This window comes from Lissotriton vulgaris, chromosome 5 (assembly GCF_964263255.1).
Source record: "Lissotriton vulgaris chromosome 5, aLisVul1.2, whole genome shotgun sequence".
NCBI lineage: Eukaryota > Metazoa > Chordata > Amphibia > Caudata > Salamandridae > Lissotriton > Lissotriton vulgaris.
In genome coordinates, this window is record NC_141693.1 from 457664470 (window position 1) to 457688261 (window position 23792).

The 23792-nt window shown below is 52.8% G+C and overlaps 1 protein-coding gene across 2 annotated transcripts in view; it reads right to left on the reverse strand.

Moving 5' to 3' along the window:
* The window catches only part of VPS13D (vacuolar protein sorting 13 homolog D), a 2754556-nt gene that overhangs the window by 157422 nt on the left and 2573342 nt on the right, over positions 1-23792 (reverse strand). For both annotated transcript variants that reach the window (XM_086921894.1, XM_086921893.1), the window contains exon 67: positions 1962-2157. In XM_086921894.1, the coding sequence (XP_086778020.1) occupies positions 1962-2157 (196 nt within the window). The remainder of the gene's footprint in view (positions 1-1961; positions 2158-23792) is intronic.

A 23792-nucleotide genomic window follows, 5' to 3' on the forward strand; every position in this document is an offset into this window, starting at 1 on the left:
GACTGCTTGGGAGCACAGCCCGGGCCTCCTCCAGGACTTGTGGCAGCACTTGCACAACAGTCTCCAAAAGGGAGTGGGAGAAACGGCCCAATAAGCATGCAGTATTCACCGAGCCCAATGCCAGACACCGTGTCGTTGGGGAGAGGATGGGGCTGTCGCTGGCTATGGGCTCCGCCGCTGCCACATGCACTGACTCCGGGTCCGACACCAGAGGAGGTCGCATTGGCATCAACGGCATCGACCCAAATCCGGGATCGGATCCAGGAGGGCCCACCGGCACCGTGGCTGGAGCCGACGGCGTCAAACAAGATGGGGCCCCTTCCGACTCTGCGAGCCAGAGGGTTCATCAGTTAGATCAGCCCACTCAAATACACGGTGCTTAGCCTCGTAAAATTCGTCTATTTGAGATGGGGTCGCTCAGGCTCCTGGAAAGGGACGGAGGCGCTAAGTCGACCCAGGCTCCGGCTCCACGGAACAGTGAGAGGAAGAGGATTTAGGGTTATGGGAGCGGTCCTGCGACCTCCTCTTCTTCGACTGGGATCGGGACCTCTGCAGAGTCTCACTCGACGTTGTCAACTGCTGGGCTGCAAGGAGCTTTATCGTCTGCTCCCTCAAGGCCTTTGGAGCCATGTCCGGCAGTCCGAGCACGTCTTCTAGTTGTGGTCGTGCTCGAGACACCAAAGACAAACGAGGGTGAGATCGGTTACTGACATTATGCGGTGGCAGGCACTGCACAGTTGAAACTGGTCTTCCTCAAAGACATCCTTCGCACACAAAGTGGCTTTTTTTTTTACGAATTCAAAAAAAAAAAAAGTGAAAAAAACCTGTCAAAAAGTGACAGAGGGTACCTCTTCCTGAATCAACACTTAACTGGCACGGAAAGAAAAGAACTGACGTCTGCGCGCCTGGGTGGCGCCTATATAGGCACTGCAACGTCATAACCGAAGATGTCATGCGGAGCCGAATGGAGTCACCTGACGACACGCACAAGGGGTACTGCTCTGCAAAAGTTTACGGACCCAGCTGGATGCCTGGGAAATTCAAAGGTAAGGAATCTGCAGTTAGACGTCACTATCAGATAACACTGCATGCTACCCCAACAGACTAAAGAATGCGGTCCCAAATACCTTAAAGGGGTACCCAGAAGGAGTGCTTGATCGCTTCAAACAAGCAATCTTAGCAGGCCAAAATGTAGCACTGCAGCCTTTCACTGTTGCTCAGACCTTATCATTAGCTGAGCAGAGCTTATGAGCAGTAGATAAATGTGCTTCACTTGTACCCCCAGGAACCCAAAGAAACAATAAACTTAGGGTTCCTGATATTTTTCTGAGGAACACTCAGGGTGCAGTTCAGAATATCCTCATCCCCAATATTAAGTCCAAAGTCCACACCATGAAAGGTACACTAAGGAGATTTATTCAGCAGGTTATGGAGTATATGCTATAACCCCTTCCATGCGGGGCTGTTTCCCCCCGCTGTGCTGGGGGCGCGTACAGCGCCCCGTTGCTCATGACGAGGTCAGCTCATCATGAGCCACAGCGCTCCGGTGCTCATGACGAGCTGAGCTCGTCATGACCACGCCCGTTCCAATGGAACGCTCAGCACAGCAGGGGAATTAGCCCAGCATGCGAGCGTTCCATTTAACGGGCGCGGTCATGACGAGCTCAGCTCGTCATGAGCACTCAAGGAGATAAACCAATCACATTTCAAACACAGCAGTGGTGTTCGTTTGCTCAGCCCATCTCGAACTGTGATACAAACACACAACTGATGAAAAATCGCTCACAAACAAAACCCCATTATAACTGAAAGAGCACGCCAGACTTTAAGGGTAGATAAAAGAACATTTCTGTACTTCTTCAATTCAATACACTAGAACAAGAAGATTTAACAAAATGGTCAATATAGCACTAAAATGTGACATACCGAATCCTCAGATTATAAATATTCAAATTACTGACCTTTGCCCACTGAGCGTTGCCGTATCCCTCACAGCTTGAGCTGTTTCTGAAGCAAAATCCAGAGCTCCAGCTACCGGTTTAGTTACAGTTCCAACGAGCCCTTTACCAAGGCCCGATATGAAGCCACTGACTCCTCCTTCAGTTTTGACCCCTTCTACTGTTGAGGTGAACACACTGGTAAATCCACCAATAATGCCTGTCAAACAAGACAAGAAACTACATAGTGTGAGGTGTCAAATCAAGTACCATTTTTCCAATAGATATATAATCATAACTAGCCAATTGCAAATGATGAGAGAACAATAAGATTGTGGGGTTTTGAAGGCATGAAGAAATATTAGGTGTGCAAAGTAGCATGTTACTCATATATTAAATTTGCTCATGCAAACTGAATGGTAACATTACTATCTATAGTTCAGATGGCTTAATTTATTTTTTTATTATATTTTTATTAATTGAACATTGCATGGCCATTTACATGTACGTGTCATAATCATGCACAATCGGGAACAATACACTGCTGAGGTGATCCATTACAGTAACATTGTACAGTTAGGCGACCTCAGAGGACATGTTCTCCTGCCAGATTCTATGTAGTTCCCAGTATTCCACCTCCCAACATATCCCCGGAATTGCTTCCTCTGTGTCCAACAGCTTTCTCGTTGTCATAGACATCCAGAGGTGCAAGGTTGAGATTATGCGACCTATGCCTTATCTACGCCAAGAAGTGATGTGTCTACAGGTGTTACAGCAGATCTGGAGTCTTGATTCCAGAGGTAAGTTGTAAACGGTTCCCATAGAACATGAGGGCATCTACTTTGCGGCTGAGGATCCCAATATGCAGTCAATTGTTCTTGGAAATAGGCAATGTCTGTGAGCCGATCTTTGGATCTAGGAGCACACGGTGCATAGCTGCCTGACGTTTCGTTAAAAGGAGAAATAACCAACCAGTTTTCGAACCTTTCGGGCGACCTCACCCACATACCCCAACAGCCCTAGTAATGGTGGAAATGCAATAGGCAACCCGTGATCCCTTCTAGTGTGCAAAAAACCTCACCCCAGTAGGCTGTAATGGTAGGACAGTGCCATGCATGGTAGATAAAGTCTGATAGTGGTGCGTGACAGCGTTGGCATCAGGAGTTGGGAATCAGCCCCATCCTGCATAGCTGTGCTGGTGTGCGGTATACTCTATGTAAGAATTTGAAATGAATCAAGCTCAATCAGTAATTCGGAGACATCTCTAATTGTCAGCAACAAAACGACCATAGCGCATCCGACAGGGCGTATGCTGGGTCTGCATTCCAAGCCTCTTGTGTTTCCGGAGTAGTCACATGTGCAGTCTGTTGCATATGCCGGAAAATATACGTTATCATCTTGTGTTGTCAGGAAGTAGTGTATATGGGTACCAGGGCTTGTAACATCTTCAGGGGGGCTGGGAAGGTGTTGTGTAGTGATTGACATACGGCATGTAACTGGAAATAAAGGAGAGTATCCGGCGGTGCAAGAGGCTTCCCAGCTAGGTCAATTAACCGATCGCCTGGATATAGATTTGCAAATGTATGGATATTTAATTGTTTCGCGTGGCTGATTGCCTCTTTGTCCTGTAGGGGAAGTAACAAGGGGTGATTAACTATGGGAACCGACGAGGCACAGAGCCGTGTAATGCCTGCACGCCTCCCAAGTCCCTCCCATGTCCATTGCATGCATTATGTAGTGTCAATGTCAGGAGCGGGCGATTTGTATAGGAGAAACAGTGCTGCAGTCAAGGGCCAAGTGGCGACTTTGTCCATCTGAATCGCGATGTGTGGTTGTAAGGGTATGGGATGGGGCCAGTAATGCAAGAAGTGTGCTTGAGAGCACAATGCGTTTAGGTAAAAATCTGGGGCACCTAATCCACACCGCACCTGCGGTAATGTTAGTAGTATGCATTTCGTCTGTGTTTGCCCGCCCATATCAGCGTGATAAGATTGGAGCGGAGTTGCATGAAAAAACTGATGGTAAGCTGGAGTGGAACATTCACAAATAAATAAAGGAATTTGGGTAACACTACCATTTTTGCATTGGCAATTTGTCCTGCCATGGATAGGGGGAGTTTAGACAAAACTGGGATGCGCTCTTCCAGCCAGCGTATGGCTTTACCAAAATTGCACTGCCATAGCTCTTCAATGTTCCTACTAACCACTATTCCTAAATATTCGACTGGACCTGCTTCCTACTGAAGTGGGTAGTCCGAGGCGAAGGGGGCCGTCACTTCTGTCAGAGAGAAGAGTATAGATTTTGCCCAGTTCACCTGAATATCGGAGATGCCACCGAAACGGACAGCCTTCCGGACCAAAGGGTCTAAATTGGTCTCCGGACCTTTTGCGTACAGCATGATGACATTGGCGTAGAGGGATATAATGAGTACCTGAGATGTAAATCCTAGCCTTCTGTTACGTGGTGCTGACGTGGTCGTAGAGCCAGTGGGCTCCATGTCAATGGCAAAGAGTATAGGGGAGAGTGGGCACCCCTGCCATGTCCTTCTTGCCACCTGGAAAGGATCCGATATCAGACCATTAAGAGTATACAGGTAGTGAGTATACAGGCAGTGGGTAAGGTGGGTAAGGTATATAATACACGTATTTGCGCTATAAAACTGGAACCCAGCCCAAGCCTTTGCAGTAAGGGGAACGCGTCTAAAATCGCGGCCGCTGAAGAGGTTTCTGGGTGTAAGTAATTTATAGTTGCACATAAAATACGGAGATTGTGGGCCATTGATCTACCAGGAATGAAGCTGGATTGGTCAGATCTAATCATTACTAGTAATAACTGTTGGAGGCGGTTGGCCAGAACTTTGGCAAATATTTTGTTATCAGTATTTATTAGGGATAGCAGCAGGTATGAGTTGCATTGATCAGTCGATTTATCGGGCTTAAGTAGCGTAATTTTGACTGCCTCTCTCAGGGAGGGTGGCAGGGCCCGTTTCTATGGAATCTTGATAAATGTCCAGAAGCTTAGGCGCAAGTAGGTGGGAGAATTATTTGTAAAAACCAACAGGCAGACCATCAAGGTCAGGGGCTAGGCCTGCGATTGCTTGTTTTATTTGATCAATCGCTATCAGGCAATTTAGGAATTCCTTGTGTGCGTCAATTAGCAATACAAGTTGTAGTGACTAAGTAGGCCCGAAGGTCCGCAGCACCCGCCAGAGGAGTGGTAGAGTAAAGCTGCTCAAAAAAGGCAACCATGGAACTGCATGATGTCGGCAGGTGAGGAGTGGCTTCTGCCCTCCAAGTCTAGACGAGCAGATATATAGGTGAAGGCATGGGGCTTTTGAAGGAGGCGCGCAAGGGTTCTGCCAGGCCGATCTCTCTCCCCATAGCTACGGGCGTTAATGTCCTTGTCTAGAAAGTGTGTTTCCCGAGGGGCTTCCTCCTGATATGTGGACATTTTTTCACAGATACTGGCCAACGTGCCTGGATCATGCTATGTTGTGGGATTTGTAGAGCGCATGGCTGCCCCAGCAAAGGGGCATCCCAGCGCTAGATTTGCAGGTACTAAGCGAAGAGCGTTGAGGAAACAGAAAAAAATAAAGGGAAAAGCCAGGTCTTAACTGCCCTCCTAAAAACCTCATGATACTGTATGTTCCTGGTAGTGCTAGGGAGAGCATTCCAGAGAGGTGCAGCCAAAACTCGAAACAAGCGGTCACCCGCCCGAGCTCCTCTGACACGGGAATGCATAGCAGATCTTGGAAGAAGTCAGATTTCAGTGCTGTAATGTCACTTTCTAGCTTCGACAGTGTGCCACGAATAGATTTCAATATACCATGCTGATACCCCCTTAGTACGGGGGGGGGGGGGGGGGGGGAAGCCTACTGTCCCTGTGTTTGACTCAAAATGCACAAGTTACTACTTGTGTAACGATATTTCTGTAAGAGACATTAGTTAGTGATAGATTCCTTACCTTAGAATATCCCCAGGCGTCAGACTGGATCCGGAAACTTTTGCGGAGCAGTACCCTTGCGCGTCGGTAGGCGTCGTCTGCGGCTCTGCGTCCGTCGTCGGCGCCGTGATGACGTCGTCAGAGTACTTAAACGCCGCCTCGGCGTGCTGACGTCAGTTCTTAGACACAGCTTTTCCGCGCCAGAAACGCAGAGCTATGCCAAAAACCAACACGGGTGCCATGAAACTAGGGCCCTGAAAGGGGATGACCTTAACCCTAGATATCGGTTCGCAGAACGGGGAGGATGGGTGGGTCGGTAAGGAATCTATCACTAACTAATGTCTCTTACAGATATATCATTACACAAGTAGTAACTTGTGCATCTGAAAGAGACACGTTGGTGATAGATTCCTTACCTTAGAATAGATACCCCAGCAATACCAAACCCGGTGGTGGGTCTGCGAACCAATAATCACACCAGAAAGTCCCGGAGGACGGAATGGCCAAAGAAGCCATCCCTCCGGACTTGACTGTTCAGGCAATAATGTCGTGCAAACGTGTGCAGCGAGGCCCACGTAGCCGCCTGGTTAATGTCCTGCAAGGGCACACCTCGGCCCAAAGCAGTTGTAGTCGCTGTGGCTAGAGTGGAATGAGCCCTCAGCCCCACAGAGGGTTCCTTCTTAGCCAAGGAGTAACACCCCTGGATACACAAGATGATCCACCGCGGGATGGTCCGCTTGTGCACCGCTTTCCCCTTCTTAGCGCCCGCGTAACCAACAAAGAGTTGGTCATCCACCCGGAACTGGCGTGTGCGATCCAAATAAAATGAGAGCGCACGTTTTGGGTCCAGACGGTGGAGCCTCTCTTCCTCTCTCGAGGGATGCGGAGGCGGAAAGAAGGTGGGCAGGGTGATAGATTGTCCAATGTGGAAGGCTGTGACTACCTAAGGCAGGAAGGAGGGCCTTGTCTGTAACACAACCTTGTCCGGATGGACTGAAAGGAAGGGAGATTTACAAAATAGAGCCTGGAGCTCACTCACTCTCCTGGCAGAGGTGATGGCTACCAGGAAGGCAGTCTTCAAAGTAAGAAGGCGAAGAGGACAGTTGTGGAGTAGCTCGAAGGGAGCGCACATCAGAAATGTAAGAACCAAGTTTAAGTCCCACTGAGGCATCACAAAGGGCACAGGAGGGTACGTATGCGTGATGCCTTTCAGGAATCGATTAACGATAGGGGACTTGAACAAAGAAGGTTGATCAGGCAGCCTAAAAAAGGCTGAAAGAGCAGAAAGGTAGCCCTGCTGGGCAAGAGAGAGAAGAAAGAGAAGAACCTCAGAAAGAGGGGCATTGAGGGGATCCACAGCCTTTGCTGTGCACCATGCCACAAATCTGTTCCACCTACAGGCGTATACCGACTTTGTGGAGGGACGCCTGGCTGCCAGAATGATGTTACAAACTTCAGGAGGCAAGTCAAATGGCCTCAACTGTCGCCGCTCAATCTCCAAGCATGGCGGTGGAGACTGGACAGGTTCGGGTGGAGGACCGTCCCCTGCTGCTGCGACAGAAGGTCCTCCTGAAGAGGCAGACGAACCGGGGGATCGACTGACATACTGAGTAGCTCGGGATACCAGTACCTTCGTGCCCAGTCCGGAGCCACAAGAATGACTTGTGCCCGGTCGCGCCTGATCTTCTTCAGCACTCTGGGCAGAAGTGGTACAGGCGGAAAGGCGTACAACAGACCGCAACTCCACTCGCGACGAAAAGCGTCTCCGAGCGAGTGCCGCCTTGGAAATTCCAACGCGCAGAACTGATGATATTGCGCGTTCTCCTCGGTGGCGAATAGATCTAACCAAGGCTCTCCCCACAGCAGAAAGAGACCTTGCACCACGTCCGAGTTCAGACGCCATTCGTGATCCAACATGCACCGGCGGCAGAGAACCTGCCAGGTGTTGAACCACCAGAGTCACGCCCTGATGTTCCAGCCATTGCCAGAGGCGCAGAGCCTCCTGGCAGAGGGTCCACGACCCCACCCCTGTGAGAAGTTGGCCTGATATGTAGTGCTCACTATTCTAGTGATCACTGTGTATCATTCCAAACGACCCTTATTGATGATTGGTTGTAAGTCAACCGTTAGACCAGCTATCCTAGTAGCATGGACAAGAGCAGTCTTTAGGCTAGACTCTAGAGGGCGTGTTAAGCCAGCTGTTATACCATCACATATACCCCTTGAACACCAAGTGAAAGGACACCACACAAGTTGTTATGATAATAAAAGTATATTTATTTAGAACACAACAGCCCTGGAATCTTTATGAGGACAGGGCGCTAATCACAATACAAAGCTCTTAGGAAAATACGTAAAGTTGCACAATTTACACAAATGCCCGAGGGGCACGAAAAACCCTATACTCTAAAAGTGGAATGCGAAATTACTAGCAGGTAAGTACTACTCTAATAGGCTTTAGGATCGCTAGGACTGGACTACTGAACCTTCAGATTACTAGCAGGAGGCCTAGGGAGATCGGGTGCAGAGTGTGCACTCTCACGCGGGATGCGGGACAAAGTCTATGGATGCTAGAAATTACAAAGTTAGTGTTATCGGAGGAATCCGACTAGGTAGAGCTGAAACGAAAAAGGATCTGGACCCTTGGATAGCTAAGCTATGCTGGAGCACCGAAATGCTGAGTTTACCTAGCCCAGGGGCTGCGGATGCATAGGTCTGGAAAGACGTCGGGAATCCTCGTTGCAGTCTATGGAGCCTGAAAGAAGAAGTTGCTGGCAGGCGACCAGTGTAGAGATTCGGGTGGATCCAAGCCTGGATCGAAGATGGAAGACACCTGTAAGCAGAGGGGACCAAGTTCTGAATCACTAGCCAGTGATTAAATGGGCACCAGGATGGCACCGGCTGAAATCACCTCGACCAGGTGAGTGGGTGACGCTGGGCTCTGCAGTCTCACGGACCAGGAGGCGTTGTCGGCGACCAGGATGGAGGTGCGAGCTGTCCCACGATGGTATCTGCTGTCGACGTCGCTGGACCCAGGATTGGGGAAACAAGTCTTGGCAAATGCAAGCCCACGCGGTGGACTTAAAATGGCGTCTGGAGTGGACCAGGAGGGTCCGGGGTGCTCCTCTTTTGGAGGGGAGCAAGGGCCGGTCTGGAGCAACCAGACCAGCGGTGTTGATGTCGTCGTTCGTCGTCGGGAAGGCCACAAGCCAGCGGGCTAGTAGCCAGACAACGCGGTGAGCAGCAAAAAGCAGAAGGGCCCCACGCAGATCTCGTGGAGGCTGGGAGGCTGAACTTCGGTGCTGGAGCTGCTCAGGGTTGGGGCTTCTCACACCCCAAAGCACTCACTCGAGGATCCCTCGGCGGTCGTGCTGGGCAAGCGTCATGCAGTCTTGAAGATGGCCGGTCCCTCAAGGTCTCGTCACACCCACGGATCTCAGCTGAGCTGACGATGTGGGTAGAGGTCAGAGGTGCCAGGGAAGCCGGTTCTCGTCGAGCTGGGCAGTCTTGATCCGGAGGAGAGACTTTCAGCAAACCGCAGTGTTCTTGGATGGTGCCTGCGGGTGCAGGGTGACTACTCCTTAGTCACAAGGGAGAAATCTTGAGAAGAAGTGGAGAGTTCCTTTCGTAGAAAGTAGTTTCAGGATTCAAAGATGATCTAATTTGGAAGGGGGCCCGCTCCTATCTTTATACTAGGAAAAGGGGCTGGCAAGCGACTAGGTCCTGCCCATGGGTGGGACCAGGAAGGGGGGTGGTTACACCCCTCTCCCATGCCGGACTTTCCCCAGCTCAGGGACTGGTGTGCCCCTGGAACTGGTTCTAGCCGGCAGATGCATAGTGAGCACCGGGGTGCCACTTGCAGTCACCTTCCTCTAAAGCCCTTCCTACCCAGGATACACAAAACCCTGTCTGGGATGGTGCTAGCACCGCCCCTGACAGGAAACCCTTTGTCCAAGCCTCCCTTGCTGGAAGGACTTCCAGCAGCAGGAGGTCAGACTTGTGTCTGTGGTGGCAGCATCCATTTTGTGATGCTGAGGCTCGAGTTAACTTTAACCGGGGTTCACAGTTACATACATGTAGTGTCCCTCTAGAAGGGTGGAATGCTAACCCCGTCGCCAGAATTGGCGAGGGGTTAGTATTCCAATTCGTATGACACCTTACTCGACATGTTTTGATATAGCGATACCAGAGTTGGCATATAACCGCGAGGATTATAATGCACTTAAGAGTATATGGTATGCGTTATCATGGACCAGCTATTAGGACTTGGTTCCGCAAGCTGCAAACGGGCTCAGCTCATGCCAGAGCACCATCTCACACGATTCCAAGCACTCTGCCTTCAGGATTGTCAAGGCCTGCCATAGGAGTGACTGATAGGAATCTGTGTGTCCATTTTAGGGTTAGATATAGGTATACTATATCTAAAGCAAAGGGTGATTACACCACCTTGCCCCAGCTGTCGTGCAGCCAGTTGTGTCAGATTTAGATGGCCAGCCATGGGTGGCATAATACATGCTGCAGCCCCTGGTAGGCCCTGGGTACACCTATGCCCTGAGTTACAGGGTCTGATAAGGTGGCCCAGTACCAATTGGTAAATGCACCTAAGGTACACGTGTCAATTTAGGGAGAGAACAGCAAGGCTGTGAGTCGTAAACCAGTGAAGCAAAAAGCAAAAATCTGGGGTGATCATAGGATTGCAGACCCTACTCTCCTACAACCCCGTCCTGTTTGTTGCAGTACCACATGGCGGTGGTGTTGTCCGTGAACACCTGCACTGCACTCCCTCGGACAGAGGGGAGGAATGCCTTCAGTGCTAGACGAATCGCCCGCAGCTCCAAAAGGTTGATATGGAGCCGGGACTCCGCCGGAGACCAGAGGCCTCTGATCTCCGCCTCCCCAGCCCTGGAGGGACGCGTCCGTCACAACTACGTGCTCCGGTTGGGGAAGGGAGAGGGATCTGCCGCTGACCCAATCGCGGTCCGTGAGCCACCACTGCAGCTGTCTCGCAGTGCCCTCCGAGATCAGGACATGGTCGGACAGGTTGCCCTGATGCTGGGCCCACTGAAACTTCAGGTCCCACTGCAGAGCCCGCATCCGCCACTGGGCGTGATGCACCAGAAGGATGCAGGAAGCCATCAGCCCCAGAAGCCGCAGCGTCAACCTGACGGAAACCCGGGATAAAGGCTGGTAGATTGGAATCAGAGCCTGTATATCCCGAACCCGCTGCTCGGGTGGCTAAACCCGAGACTGCGCCGAGTCGAGAACCGCTCCGATGAAAAGGAGCTTCTGAGAGGGGCACAGGTGTGACTTCGGCACATTGATGGAGAACCCCAGCTGGTGCAAGAGGTCTGCCGTCGTCTGGAGGTGGCTGACGACTGTCTGGGGCGAGCCCGCCTTCAACAACCAGTCGTCTAGGTAGGGGAAGACTGAGACCCCTAACCGGCGCAGATGAGCTGCGACCACCGCTATCACCTTTGTGAACACCCGTGGGGCGCTGGTAATGCCGAAGGGGAGCACGGTAAACTGAAAGTGCTCGTGGCCTACCCTGAACCGCAGGTAACGCCGGTGGGCCGGCAGGACGGGGATATGGAAATAAGCGTCCTGCAAGTCCAATTCAACCATCCAGTCTCCTGGGTCCAGGGCAGCTAAGACCTGAGCCAGAGTCAGCCTCTTGAACTTCTCCTTCCGGAGGAAGCCGTTGACGTTCCGTAGGTCCAAGATAGGGCGTAGGCCCCCTTTGCCCTTCTTGGGTACCAGAAAGTAGTGGGAGTAGCAAGCACGTCCTACTTCTGGCCCAGGAACGCGCTTGATGGCCCTCTTGGCCAAGAGGACCGAAACTTCCTCCTGCAGAAGACGCAAGTGATCCCCCGATACGCTGTGGTGTTGCGGTGGTGATGCGGTGGTGTTGCGGTGGCATGGCTTGAGGGGTCGTCTCGAAGGGGAGGGAGTAGCCCCTCCGGACGATCTGCAGCACCCAGCTGTCCAAAGTGACAGTGCGCCAGTGAGAGTGGTGATGGCGAACCCTGCCCCCCACTGGCGTCACATGGGCCGAGAAGCACGGACTAGGAGGGTTTAGAGGCAGATGATGCGGGGGAAGGTGTGGACTGGCCTCGCCGTTGTTCCCGACCGCATCCACAGCGATTTCCACGGCCGCCACTGCGCTGGATGTTAGCCTGCGGCGTGTGGCTGGCAGCAGTTGTGGGGGCGCCCTTTCCTTGGCCACGAAAGGAGCGAAAGGCACCCGTTTGCTGGCGCGGGGCCGAGAGGCCCAAGGACTTGGCTGTAGCCCTGGAGTCCTTAAAGCGCTCAAGCGCATGGTCTGCCTTGTCGCCAAAAAGCCGACGGCCATCGAACGGCATTTCCATCAGAGTGTTTTGGACATCTGCCGAAAAGTTGGCGGACCTCAACCAGGCGTGACGTCTCACCGCCACCGTCGTTGCCATCGCTCTGCCTAGCAAGTCGGTGGTATCCAGCCCACACCGGATAGAATACTTGGCTGCATCTCGGCCCTCCACATAGGCTTGGCCGTGTTTGGCCCGTACCTCCAACGGACACTCTGGCAGCACTTCCGCAACCGTCTCCCACAGAGAGTGGGCGTAGCGGCCCAAGAGGCATGCGGTGTTGGAAGACCGCAGTCCTAAACTAAGGGAGGAGAATATTTTCTTTTCATAATTCTCATACCTCTTGGATTCCCTGTCCGGCGGAGCCGACGGGAATGCGGTCTGGGAATTGGAGGCCTGGATGACCAGACTCTCGGGGGGTGGGGTGGGTGGACAGGAAACATGGGTCGCCCGGGCCAGGCGGTGGCGTCTGGCCACGTTCCTATCTGCGGGCGAACCCGTAGCGGGCCTGGACCAAGTGCCCAAAAGAACGTCCGTCAAGGCCTCATTAAAAGGCAGCAGAGGCTCAGCCAAGCTTGACTGCGGTTTAAGGACCTCAGTGAGGAGGTTAGTCCTCACGGCCGCGACGGGGAGCTCAAGGCCCAAGGCCTTGGCAGCCCTCGTCAACACCACACTATATGTTGCCCCCTCCTCCGAAGCCACGGTAGGAGGGGAGACAAAACCAGTGTCTGGAGAGGTGTCCAGGCCACTGGCCTCCCCAAGGTCTCCTGCCCAGTCCTCATGAGACTGACACTCCTTGGTCAGAGGGTCCTCAGACCCCTCCCAATCCTCCTCATCACCCATCTCCTGATACTCAGGGTTGTCAATCAATGGGGCCTGTTCGTAGAAGTGAAAATCTCCATACGGCGTCGAAAGCGGCGCCCAGCGGCGCCGTTCCGGCGCCGGAACAGGAGCAAAGGAGGCATCGGGGTCGGCGCCGCCCGAGGACAGCGCCGGGGTGACACCAGACGGACCAACGCCGGGGGGGGTCGTAAGGTCCACCGGTGACGATCCAGAGCCCAAAGAAGGTCCAGTGGGGTCCCGCGACACCGGGCCCGAAGGCGCCGGCGGAGCCGGGACCGCTTGACCTTGCGGCGCCGGGCCCGAAGCACCCAACGGCGTCAGGGCCGCAGCCCCTGACCCGCTAGGGGTCCCAGACGGGTCGGCTGGGCCCGAAGGCGCCGCGGAGCCCGTCGGAGGAGAAAGGGACCTCATGGCCATGAGGAAGCGCTCGATCTCGCAGGGAGCGGAGGGTGTGGGGCGGGTCGCGACGCCCGCGACTCCGAAGGAGTAGCGTGGGCGGTGTCACCCGAACCCCCGGCCGCATCGCGCGAGCGTCGGGGGAGTCAGAAGAGCGATGACGCCTCTTCGACTTCTTGTGCTTCTTACCGGACGACGACTTCGACCCGGAGGAGTGGTGCCGACTCCCGGAGCTGTGGTGGCTGCGTCCCCGCGACCTGTCCCTCGACCTCCCGTGGGACCGGGACCTCACGCGGCGCGGGCCGACTGCCGGTGTTCGAGTCGCCTGTGGGACCGCTCCCGCCTGGCTTTTGAAGAGAGGGCCCGGCAGTCGTAGCAGGCCTTGTCGTCGTGGTCGACGCCGAGACAAGTTAGGCACAGGTGGTGAGGATCCGTGACCGACATCGTGCAGTCGCAATCCTCGCAGTGCTTGAAACCGGGCATCCCTACGGCACCTATCGGAGTCGCAAGACTTCGAGAAATGATCAAAAATGATCCCAAAAAGTTAGTCAAAAATTGACTAGTGAAGAACCGGGTTTTAGAACCCAGCAGCGCCAGGGATAACGCTCGATGTCTTCGGATTCCCATGCCTCGGCAAACAGAAACACTTCTTGATGACGTCAAAGACCAAGTTTTATTGGCTGCAACCAGGAACAGAGGTCTACGAAGCACAACACAGGTGGTTCGCTAGAGACTGCACAAATTCAATGAGCGGAGCATGGTCTTTTATGCCAAACACCACATTCCAGGCTAGCATCGATTTCATACAAACTGACCAATCAGAACGTGGCATTTCAAAAGTAGCGCATGACGACAATCCCATTTTCGGTTGTCCAGCCCACCAGAAATGACCAAGCACATTCCAATATCCTGTTCGATCAGGCCGGACAAACCCATCATAAAGCCTCAACCCAAGTCAGTGATTATGCCATAAAGGAAGGAACAGAAACAGATGAGAAGCAAGATAGAAGGGTGGGTGCAGTGTACCATAAACTCAGCAATGTCCTTCCTTTGATCTTTATCTGACCAGCTGTTTAACAAGGAACTGGCTCAGCGAGGTCAGCCTCGGGCAAGGGAGTCAGTTCGGCCAGGTCATGCAAGAGTCAGCTAAAATGTACGTGTCCCAAGGACTCGTTCGGCCGTAGTCATCGGCCTATGTGAGGGCAACCACACAAAATGGCTGCCGTACACAAAATGGAACCCAAGGGTTCAAACGAAATCCCTGAATACGTGGTGTTCTCATTGATCGATTATGACCAAAACACTCGCAGTGTGTACCAAAATTGTCTATTTCCGATGACCTTTATTGAACGGGTTCAGAATCTACGAACCACGGACCCACGAACTAAGGAACTAAAGACCCTCCTTTTGCCCTTACATAGGCAATACACCCAAACCCATGTCAGTCTGAATCTAGGTCTATATTCATCAGATCATCGATATGTTGCTGTACCATCATCCTAGTACTTAGTACCTCTCTCTGGACAGGTCTCCTAGCACACGAAGTAGCACAGAGGCCACAAATAGCAGGAGCACACTGTACACAGAGACAGAACAGGAAAAGGATAGCTAAGATCATTCCAATGACCATCAGAATCTTCCATCCCCACGTGGATACCAATCCCCAAAACCATCCCATCAACGACCAATCTCCTTTGTCTATATGTACAGAGTCGGAGATCTTATGTAGTCTGGAAATGGCCTGGAAGACTGTCGGAGCGTTGTCTGGAATGAAAACGCAGCAGCTCGATTGAATCAGTTTACACACTCCACCTCTATCTGCAAGTATGACATCAAGAGCAACTCTATTCTGAAGTGTCATAAGTCGATCCGACTGGAGCTCAGCAGTCAAATTACTAAGGGCACCGGCAGTTTCGACTACGGTGGACTCAACCACTCTCGTCAACTGGCGAATGTTCCTGCTGTTAGCCATCGGTCCCCAGAACGGCAGAAAACCCTTAAAGAAAGCTCCCAACTCTTGCCCTGCGGTATCTTCCTTGCTGAAGACACCTCTAGCAACTCTCGTCTTATGGTAATCTGCCGCAGCTGAAAAAGTGGGAGGCACAGGAAAGAAACAAAACATGTGCCCGAAAAGTCAGGGGGCAACCATGTATACACTTTGTCGTAGCAGATGAAATAGGTACCCTTAGCTGCTAGGAACGATGGGGAAGTCTGAGACGCAAATACATAAGTCTCAGTGCAAAAACTCTTCCCTAACTGAGCTTTCGGATTCTTGCCATTACCTTGCAGACAATAGCAACCCTGATGGGGCACTATCCAAATCGGTGGAGAACGTTTCGCTCGCTGGTTAACACTCAGACTAACTCCATATCCAGTAATGTTCCAACCAATGTATGGTTGTCTCTCATCTTTCGGAATAGTCTCAAACAAATTTGTTCCTTTAACCATATCGACTATACCCTTGGCAAGAGCACTATTCTTCGGATTATCTTTCGCTGAACGTTGGGGATAGACACTATGGGCATAAATGAACATCGTTCTATATGCCCAAATAGAACCATTAAGGCTGAAAGGCAACATCAAGTACGGAATACCTTTATCGGTCGTATGGAGCATTAGGCCACAAATCCAACAATTTGTCATGTTCATAACAAGCTGGTGTTGGTGCAAAAGTTGAATAAAGGAATTATTAGCGAATTCCAATCTTCTAACTATTTCATGTTCGGGCAGAGGGCGAAAAGAATGAGAAGAAATAGTGGGAGGAGGTATAGGTTGCATTGTGGGAATGAGCTTCACTTTAAAAGAAAATGTCACATAACCAAATAAAAAAATCATTAAGCTCAGCAAAATGAATAAACGTAGTATTAAAAATCGTTTTCGAGTCATCAGTTTGTAAATTTTGCTCTTAAAGCTTATTGTCTCAACAGGTCTCTCCATCTCGAAAAACTCCATCCTCACTAATATGCTGCTTGCGGTGGTAGGGTGTTCTATGCTAAGGAATGCCTCTGTCAGCCCAGGGCAACTCCCTTAGGCCAACCAGAACCGTCGACCTAGTGTCTCAGGCTTGCACTCCAAAGACTTGTCAACCGCGACCCTACAGCTGAACCCGGATGGCGGTTCGAAAAACAAAAATCAAAGTAGTTCCTCTGAGGAGAGTTAACCTACAAACAGAAAAATCATAAAAACTTCATTTATCTTTTATTAGTCCAGCGACTCTCGGTCGCAAATTAGAACGGTCTTTGCCAGGCAATGTTTGTTCGCGGAACAAGAGTTCAGGTTCAGTAGTGTTCAAACGATTCGAGGGAGGCACAGCTTCTTGAAGAATATCGTCACTTTCTTTCTCAGTGTTCGTTCCAATCAAACGGGCATCGCTGAATGGTAGAAAACGAGGCACGGTCTCAGTCTCAGAATCTGGAAGTCCCTTCTGGACCCACTGGTCGTACGGCAAGGGCAACGGAGCCCTTTTGCAGTGTACGCCGTGGATCCAATTATTTTTGCCGTGCACTCGTACTGCGGAACGGGTAGATAATGTGAGAAGTTGGCCTGATATATGATGCTCACTAGTTCTAGTGATCACCTTGTATCAGTCCAAACAACCCTTATGGTGATTGGTTGTAAGTCAACCTTATAGACCAGCTATCCTAGTGGTAGCATGGACAAAGCAGTCTTAGGCTAAACTCTTTTGGCATGTGAAGCCAGCTGTTTTACCACATATAACCCCTTGAATACCAAGTGAAAGGACACCACACAGGTTGTTATGAAAATAAACAAGTATTTATTAACTAACATACACCTCTGAACTCTTTATGAGGTCAGAGGGCTAAGAACATGACAATCTCTTAGGAAAAATACGTTTAAGTTGCACGATTTACAATGGTGCCCTAGGGGCACGACAAACCATATACTAAGTAAGTGGAATGTGAAAGTCAATAATAGGAATGGAGTTGTCCAGAGGCTGTAGGATCGCTGGGACCACGCTATACTAACTTGAGCTAAGTAATAGGAGGCCCACGGAGCACGTGTGCAGAGTGTGAACTCACACGCGAGATGCGTACAAACGTCTATGGACAGTACAGTTTTAAGAAAAAGGTGAGTACGGACGTCCCTGACTAGATAGGACTGAAACGACTGTGGAACTGGACACTAGGAGAGTCAAGCTACCCTTGAGCACCAAGATGCTCGTGTTACCTCACCCACAGGCTGCGGGTGCATAGGTGCCAAGTCGTGTCGGGTTCCGGCGTTGAAGTCTATGGAGCCTGGAGGAAAAGATGCTGCAGGCGGTCAGGAGGAAGATGTCCGGTGTGATCCAAGGGTGGATCAGTGAAGAGAAGAACCTGAAAGCAGAGGGGACAATGTTCAAAGTCACTAGCCAGTGACTGGAGTGGAACCAGGAGTGGAACCAGATGTCGTCGTCGCGATCAGGTGAAGGTGGACGCTTGTCTCTGCAGCCACGTGGACCAGGTGGTGTCTTCGACGACCAGGATGGAGGCACGAGCTGTCCCACGCAGACTCTCGCTGTCGGCGGTGTCGGCTTCGGATTCGGAGTCAACAGGCCTTGGCAAAGGCAACCCACGCGGTGAGTGGAAACGGCGTCTGGAGTGGACCAGGAGGGTCCGGGGTGCTTCTCTTTTGGAAGGGAGCAAGGGCCAGTCTGGAGCAACCAGACCAGCAGTGAAGATTTCGCAGTTCGAGGTCTAGGAGGTCACTAGCCAGCCGACAAGTGACCAGACAACGCGTCGAGCAGCAAAGAGGCAGAAGGGCCCCACGCAGATCTCGTGGATGCTGGAGGGCTGGTCTTCGGTGCAGGAGCTGGCCGGGGCTTCTCAGTCCCCAAAGCACTTGGACGAGGATGCCTCTGAAGTCATGCTGGAGCGAAGTGCTGCTTCTTTCAAGATGGCCGGTCCCACGTGTCTCGTCGCACCCACGGATCTCAGCTGTGCTGCAGATGTAGGTAGAGGTCGGAGAGGTCTGGGAATCCGGGTCTCGTCGGGCTCTGAAGTCTGGATCCGGGAAGGAAGACGACAAAGGGAAGCCGCTGGACGCTGATGGTGCCTGCTTGTGCAGGGTGGACACTCCTTGCCCACAAGGGAGATTTCTTCAGTCTTCTGTGGAGCAGAACGTCGAAGTCCAGAGTTTCTTCTTGTAAAGTTGTTCAGGATAATCTAATTTGGAATGAGACCAGCTCCTACCTTTATCCGGCTAAAGGGGGCTGTACTACGACTAGGTCCCTCCTCTGGGTGGGACCAGGAAGGGGGGTGGTTACACCCGCTATCCTTTGTCCGGTCTTGCGCCAGCTCTGTGTAGGAGAGTAGGGTCTGCAATCCTATGATCACCCCAGATTTTTGCTTTTTGCTTCACTGGTTTAAGACTTTCCCTGGCTGTGGGCCTGCTAATCAGACCCACAGCCTAGCTGTTCTCTCTCTAAATTAACAAGCATGTACCTTAGGTGCATTTACCAATTGGTACTGGGCCACCTTATCAGTCCCTGTACAGCATACCTTAGGTATCCAGGGCCTAGGTGTACCCAGGGCCTACCAGGGGCTGCAGCATGTATTATGCCACCCCTGGCTGGCCATCCAAATCTGACACAACTGGCTGCACGACAGCTGGGGCAAGGTGGTGTAATCACCCTTTGCTGTAGATATAGTATTCCTATATCTAACCCTAAAATGGACAAGTATATTCCTATCAGTCACTCCTATGGCAGGCCTTATCAATCCTGAAGGCAGAGTGCTTGGAATTATGTGAGATGGTGCTCTGGCATGAGCTGAGCCCGTTTGCAGCTTGCGGAACCAAGTCCTAATAGCTGTTCCATGATAACGCTTACCATATACTCTTAAGTGCATTATAATCCTCGCGGTTATTTGCCAACTTTGGTATCGCATTATCAAAACATGTCGAGTAAGGTGTCATACGAATTGGAATACTAACCCCTCGCCAATTCTGGCGACGGGGTTAGCATTCCACCCTTCTAGAGGGACACGACATGTATGTAACTGTGAACCCCGGTTAAAGTTAACTCGAGCCTTAGCATCACAAAATGGATGCTGCCACCACAGACACAAGTCTGACCTCCTGCTGCTGGGAGTCCTTCCAGCGAGGAGAGCTCGGACAAAGGGTTTCCTGTCAGGGGCGGTGCTAGCACCATCCCAGACAGGGTTTTGTGTATCCTAGGTAGGCAGGGCTGAATAGGAAGGTGACTGCAAATGGCATCCCGGTGCTCACTATGCATAGGCCGGCTTGAACCAGTTCCAGGGGCACACCAGCCCCTGAGCTGGGGAAAGTCCGGACAGGGGAGAGGGGTGCAACCACCCCCCTTCCTGGTCCCACCCATGGGCAGGACCTAGTCGCGTACCAGCCCCTTTCTTTAGAATAAAGGTAGGAGCGGGGACCCTTCCAAATTAGATCATCTTTGAATCCTGAAACTACTTTCTACGAAAGGAACTCAAGACTTCTTCTTAAGATTTCTCCCTTGTGACTAAAGAGTAGTCACCCTGCAGCAGCAGGCACCACCTAAGTATCTTGCGGTTTGCTGAAACGTCCTTCCTCCGGAACCAGACTGCCCATCTCGACGAGACCCGGACTCCCTGCCCTCTCTGACCTCAACCTGCCTCTACAGCACAGCTGAGAACCGTAGGTGCGACGAGACCAGAGGACCCGGCGATCATCAGAACCAGCACGACACTGAACCAGCACGACCACTGAGGGACCCTCGAGTGGGTGCACTGGGGTAAGAGAAGCCCCAACCCCAAGCAGCCCGAGCTCCGAAGACCAGCCCCCCAGCACCCACCAGATCTGCGTGGGGCCCTTTTGCTCCTGGGTTGCTGCTACGTTGTCCGGTCACTTGCCCGTTGGCTAGTGACCCTCCAGACGACGACCTACGTTGTTTTCACCGCTGGTCTAGCTCCTCTAGACTGGCCCTAGTCTCCTCCTGAAGGGGACCCTCCTCGGACCCTCCTGGTCCACTCAAGACGCCATTTTGTGTCGCCACGTGGGCTTGCAGTAGCCAAGGCTTGTTGCCTCCTTCACCGGATCCAGCATCGCCAGCAGCAGATATCAGACGTGGGACAGCTCGCAGAACTCCAGCCTGGTCGACATCAGCGCCCCTGGTCCGTGCAGCAGCAGAATCCAGTGTCACCTCTTCGCCTGGCTGAGTGACCTCGTCCGGTGCCATCCTGGTGCCCACCTAATCACTGGCTAGTGATTCAGAACTTGGTCCCCTCTGCTTACAGGTACTCTTCTTCAACTGATCCAGTCCTCGGATCAGCCCGGAACATCTTCACTGGTCGCTTGCCAGCAACTTCCACTTCAGGCTCCTGGTTCGTCAACGAGGATTCCCGACGACAATTGAACCCTATGCAGAAGCAGCCCCTGGGCTAGGTAAACCGAGTACCACGGTGCTCCAGCGTAGATCCACTCTCTAAGTGTCTAGATCCACTTTCGTTTTTGACCTACCTAGTCGGGTTCGCCCGAGAACACTAACTTTTGCATTTACTAGCATCCATAGACTTTGTCCCGCATTACGCGTGAGAGTTTCCACTCTGCACACGACGTCCCTAGGCCTCCTGCTTCTAATCTAAGCGTTCAGCATTGTAGGTCCAGCGTTTCTAAAGTCTCTGAGAGTAGTACTTACCTGCTAGTAATTTCGCATTCCACTTCCATAGTATATGGTTTTTCGTGCCCCTCGGGCATTTGTGTAAATTGTGCGACTTTCAGTATTTCTTTAAGAGTTTTGTATTGTGCTTAGCGCCCTGTCCTCATAAAGAGTCCAGGGCTGTTGTGTTATAAATAAATATCCTTTTATTTTCATAACAACTTGTGTGGTGTCCTTTCACTTGGTGTTCAAGGGGTATATGTGATGGTATAACAGCTGGCTTAACACGCCCTCTACAGTTTAGCCTAAAGACTGCTCTTGTCCATGCTACTAGGATAGCTGGTCTATAAGGTTGACTTACAACCAATCATCAATAAGGGTCGTTTGGACTGATACATAGTGATCACTAGAATAGTGAGCACTGCATATCAGGCCAACTTCTCACACGCTCGATGGCCCTCTTGGCCAAGAGGGCCGTAACTTCCTCCTGCAGAAGCCTCAAATGATCCCCCGATATGCGGTGGTGTTGCCCCTTCAGACGATCTGCAGCACCCACCTGTCCGAAGTGACAGTGCGCCAGTGAGAGTGGTGATGGCGAACCCTGCCCCCCCACTGGAGTCACGTGGGCCGAAAAGCACAGACTAGGAGGGTTTAGAGGCGGATGCAGCGGGTAGGGACTGGCCTCGCCGTTGTCCCCGACCGCCTCCACGTCGATTTCCACGGCCGCCACAGCGCTGGATGTTAGTCTGCGGCGTGTGGCTGGCAGCACGTGTGGGGACGCCCCTTCCTTGGTCACGAAAGGAGCGAAAGGCACCCATTTGTTGGCGCGGGCCCGAGAGGCCCAAGGACTTGGCCGTAGCCCTGGAGTCCATAAAGCGCTCAAGCGTGTGGTCTGCCTTGTCGCCAAAAAGGCGACGGCCATCAAACGGCATGTCCATCAGTGTGTTTTGGACATCGGCCGAAAAGTTGGCGAACCTCAACCAGGCATGGCGTCTAATCGCCCCCGTCGTTGCCATCGCTCTACCTAGTGAATCGGTGGTATCCAGCACACACCGGATAGAATATTTGGCTGCATCCCGGCCCTCCACAAGGGCTTGGCCGAGTTTGGCCCGTAACTCCAACGGACACTCTGGCAGCACTTCCGCAAACGCCTCCCACAGAGAGTGGGTGTAGCGGCCCAAGAGGCATGCGGTGTTGGAAGGCCGCAGTCCAAGACTAAGGGAGGAGAAGATCTTTTTTCCGTACTGCTCGTACCTCTTGGATTCCCTGTCCGACGGGAATGAGGTCTGGGAATTGGGTGCCTGGATGACCAGGCTCTCGGGGGTGGGGTGGGTGGACAGGAAAAATGGGTCACCAGGAACCGGGCGGTGGCATCTGGCCACGTTCCTATCTACGGGCGAACCCGTAGCGGGCCTGGACCAAGTGCCCGAAAGAACGTCGGTCAAGGCCTCATTAAATGGCAGCAGAGGCTCGGCCGAGCATGACTGCGGTTTAAGGACCTCAGTGAGGAGGTTAGTCCTCACGGTCGCGACGGGGAGCTCAAGGCCCAGGGCCTTGGCTGCCCTCATCAACACCACACTGTAGGTTTCCCTCTCCTCCGTAGCCACGGTAGGAGGTGAGACAAAACCAGTGTCTGGTGAGGTGTCCAGACCACTGGCCTCCCCAAGTTCACCTGTCCAGTCCTCTTGAGACTGACACTCCCGGGTCAGAGGGTCCTCAGACCCCTCCCAACACTCCTCTTCACCCATCCCCTGATAGTCAGGGTCAACAAACGATGAGGCCGGTTCATAGAAGCTTAAATCCCCAAGCAGCGGCGATACCGGCGTCAATAGCAGCGCCGTTCCGACGTCGGAACTGGAGAGAGGAAGGCATAGGGGACGGCGCCGCCCGAGGACGGCACCGTAGGTGACAACTGGCGGACCAACGCCGGGGGGGTCGTAAGGTCCACCGGCGACGACCCGGATCCCGAAGCGGATCCAGTGGGGTCCTGTGGCGCCGGGCCCTAAGACGCCGCCGGCGTCTGGACCGTGGGACCCTGCGGCGCTGGGCCCGAAGGTGCCGGCGGCGTCTGGGCCGAAGCACTCAACGGCGTCGGGGCCAAAGCCCCCGACCCGCTAGGGGCCCCAGACGGGTCCGCTGGGCCCGGAGGCGCCGCGGAGCCCGTCGGAGGAGAGAGGGACCTCATGGCCATGAGGAAGCGCTCGATCTCCGGCGACGCGTCTTGCCCAGGGACCGGAGCAGGACGCGGCGCCCGCGATTCCGACGGAGCCACGTGGGCGGTGCCACCCGAACCCCCGGTCGCGTCGCGCGAGCGTCGGGGGGAGTCAGAAGAGCGATGACGCCTCTTCGACTTCTTGTGTTTCTTACCTGATGACAACTTCGACCCGCAGGAGTGGTGTCGACTCTCTGAGCTGTGGTGGCTCCGACCCCGCGACCGGTCCCTCGACCTCCTGTGGGACCGGGACCTCTTGCGGCGCAGGGCCGACTGCCGGAGTTAGAGTCGCCTGCGGGACCGCTCCCGCCTGGCTTTCGAAGACAGAGCCCGGCAGTCGGGGCAGGTCTTGTCGTCGTGGGCGACGCCGAGACAGAGTAGACACGGACGGTGAGGATCCGTGACCGACAACGTGCTGGTCGCAATCCTCGCAGTGCTTAAATCCAGGCATCCCTATGGCACCGATCGGAGTTGTTCGACTTCGAAAAGATGATCAAAAATATCCAAAAAGTTAGTCAAAAAGTGAC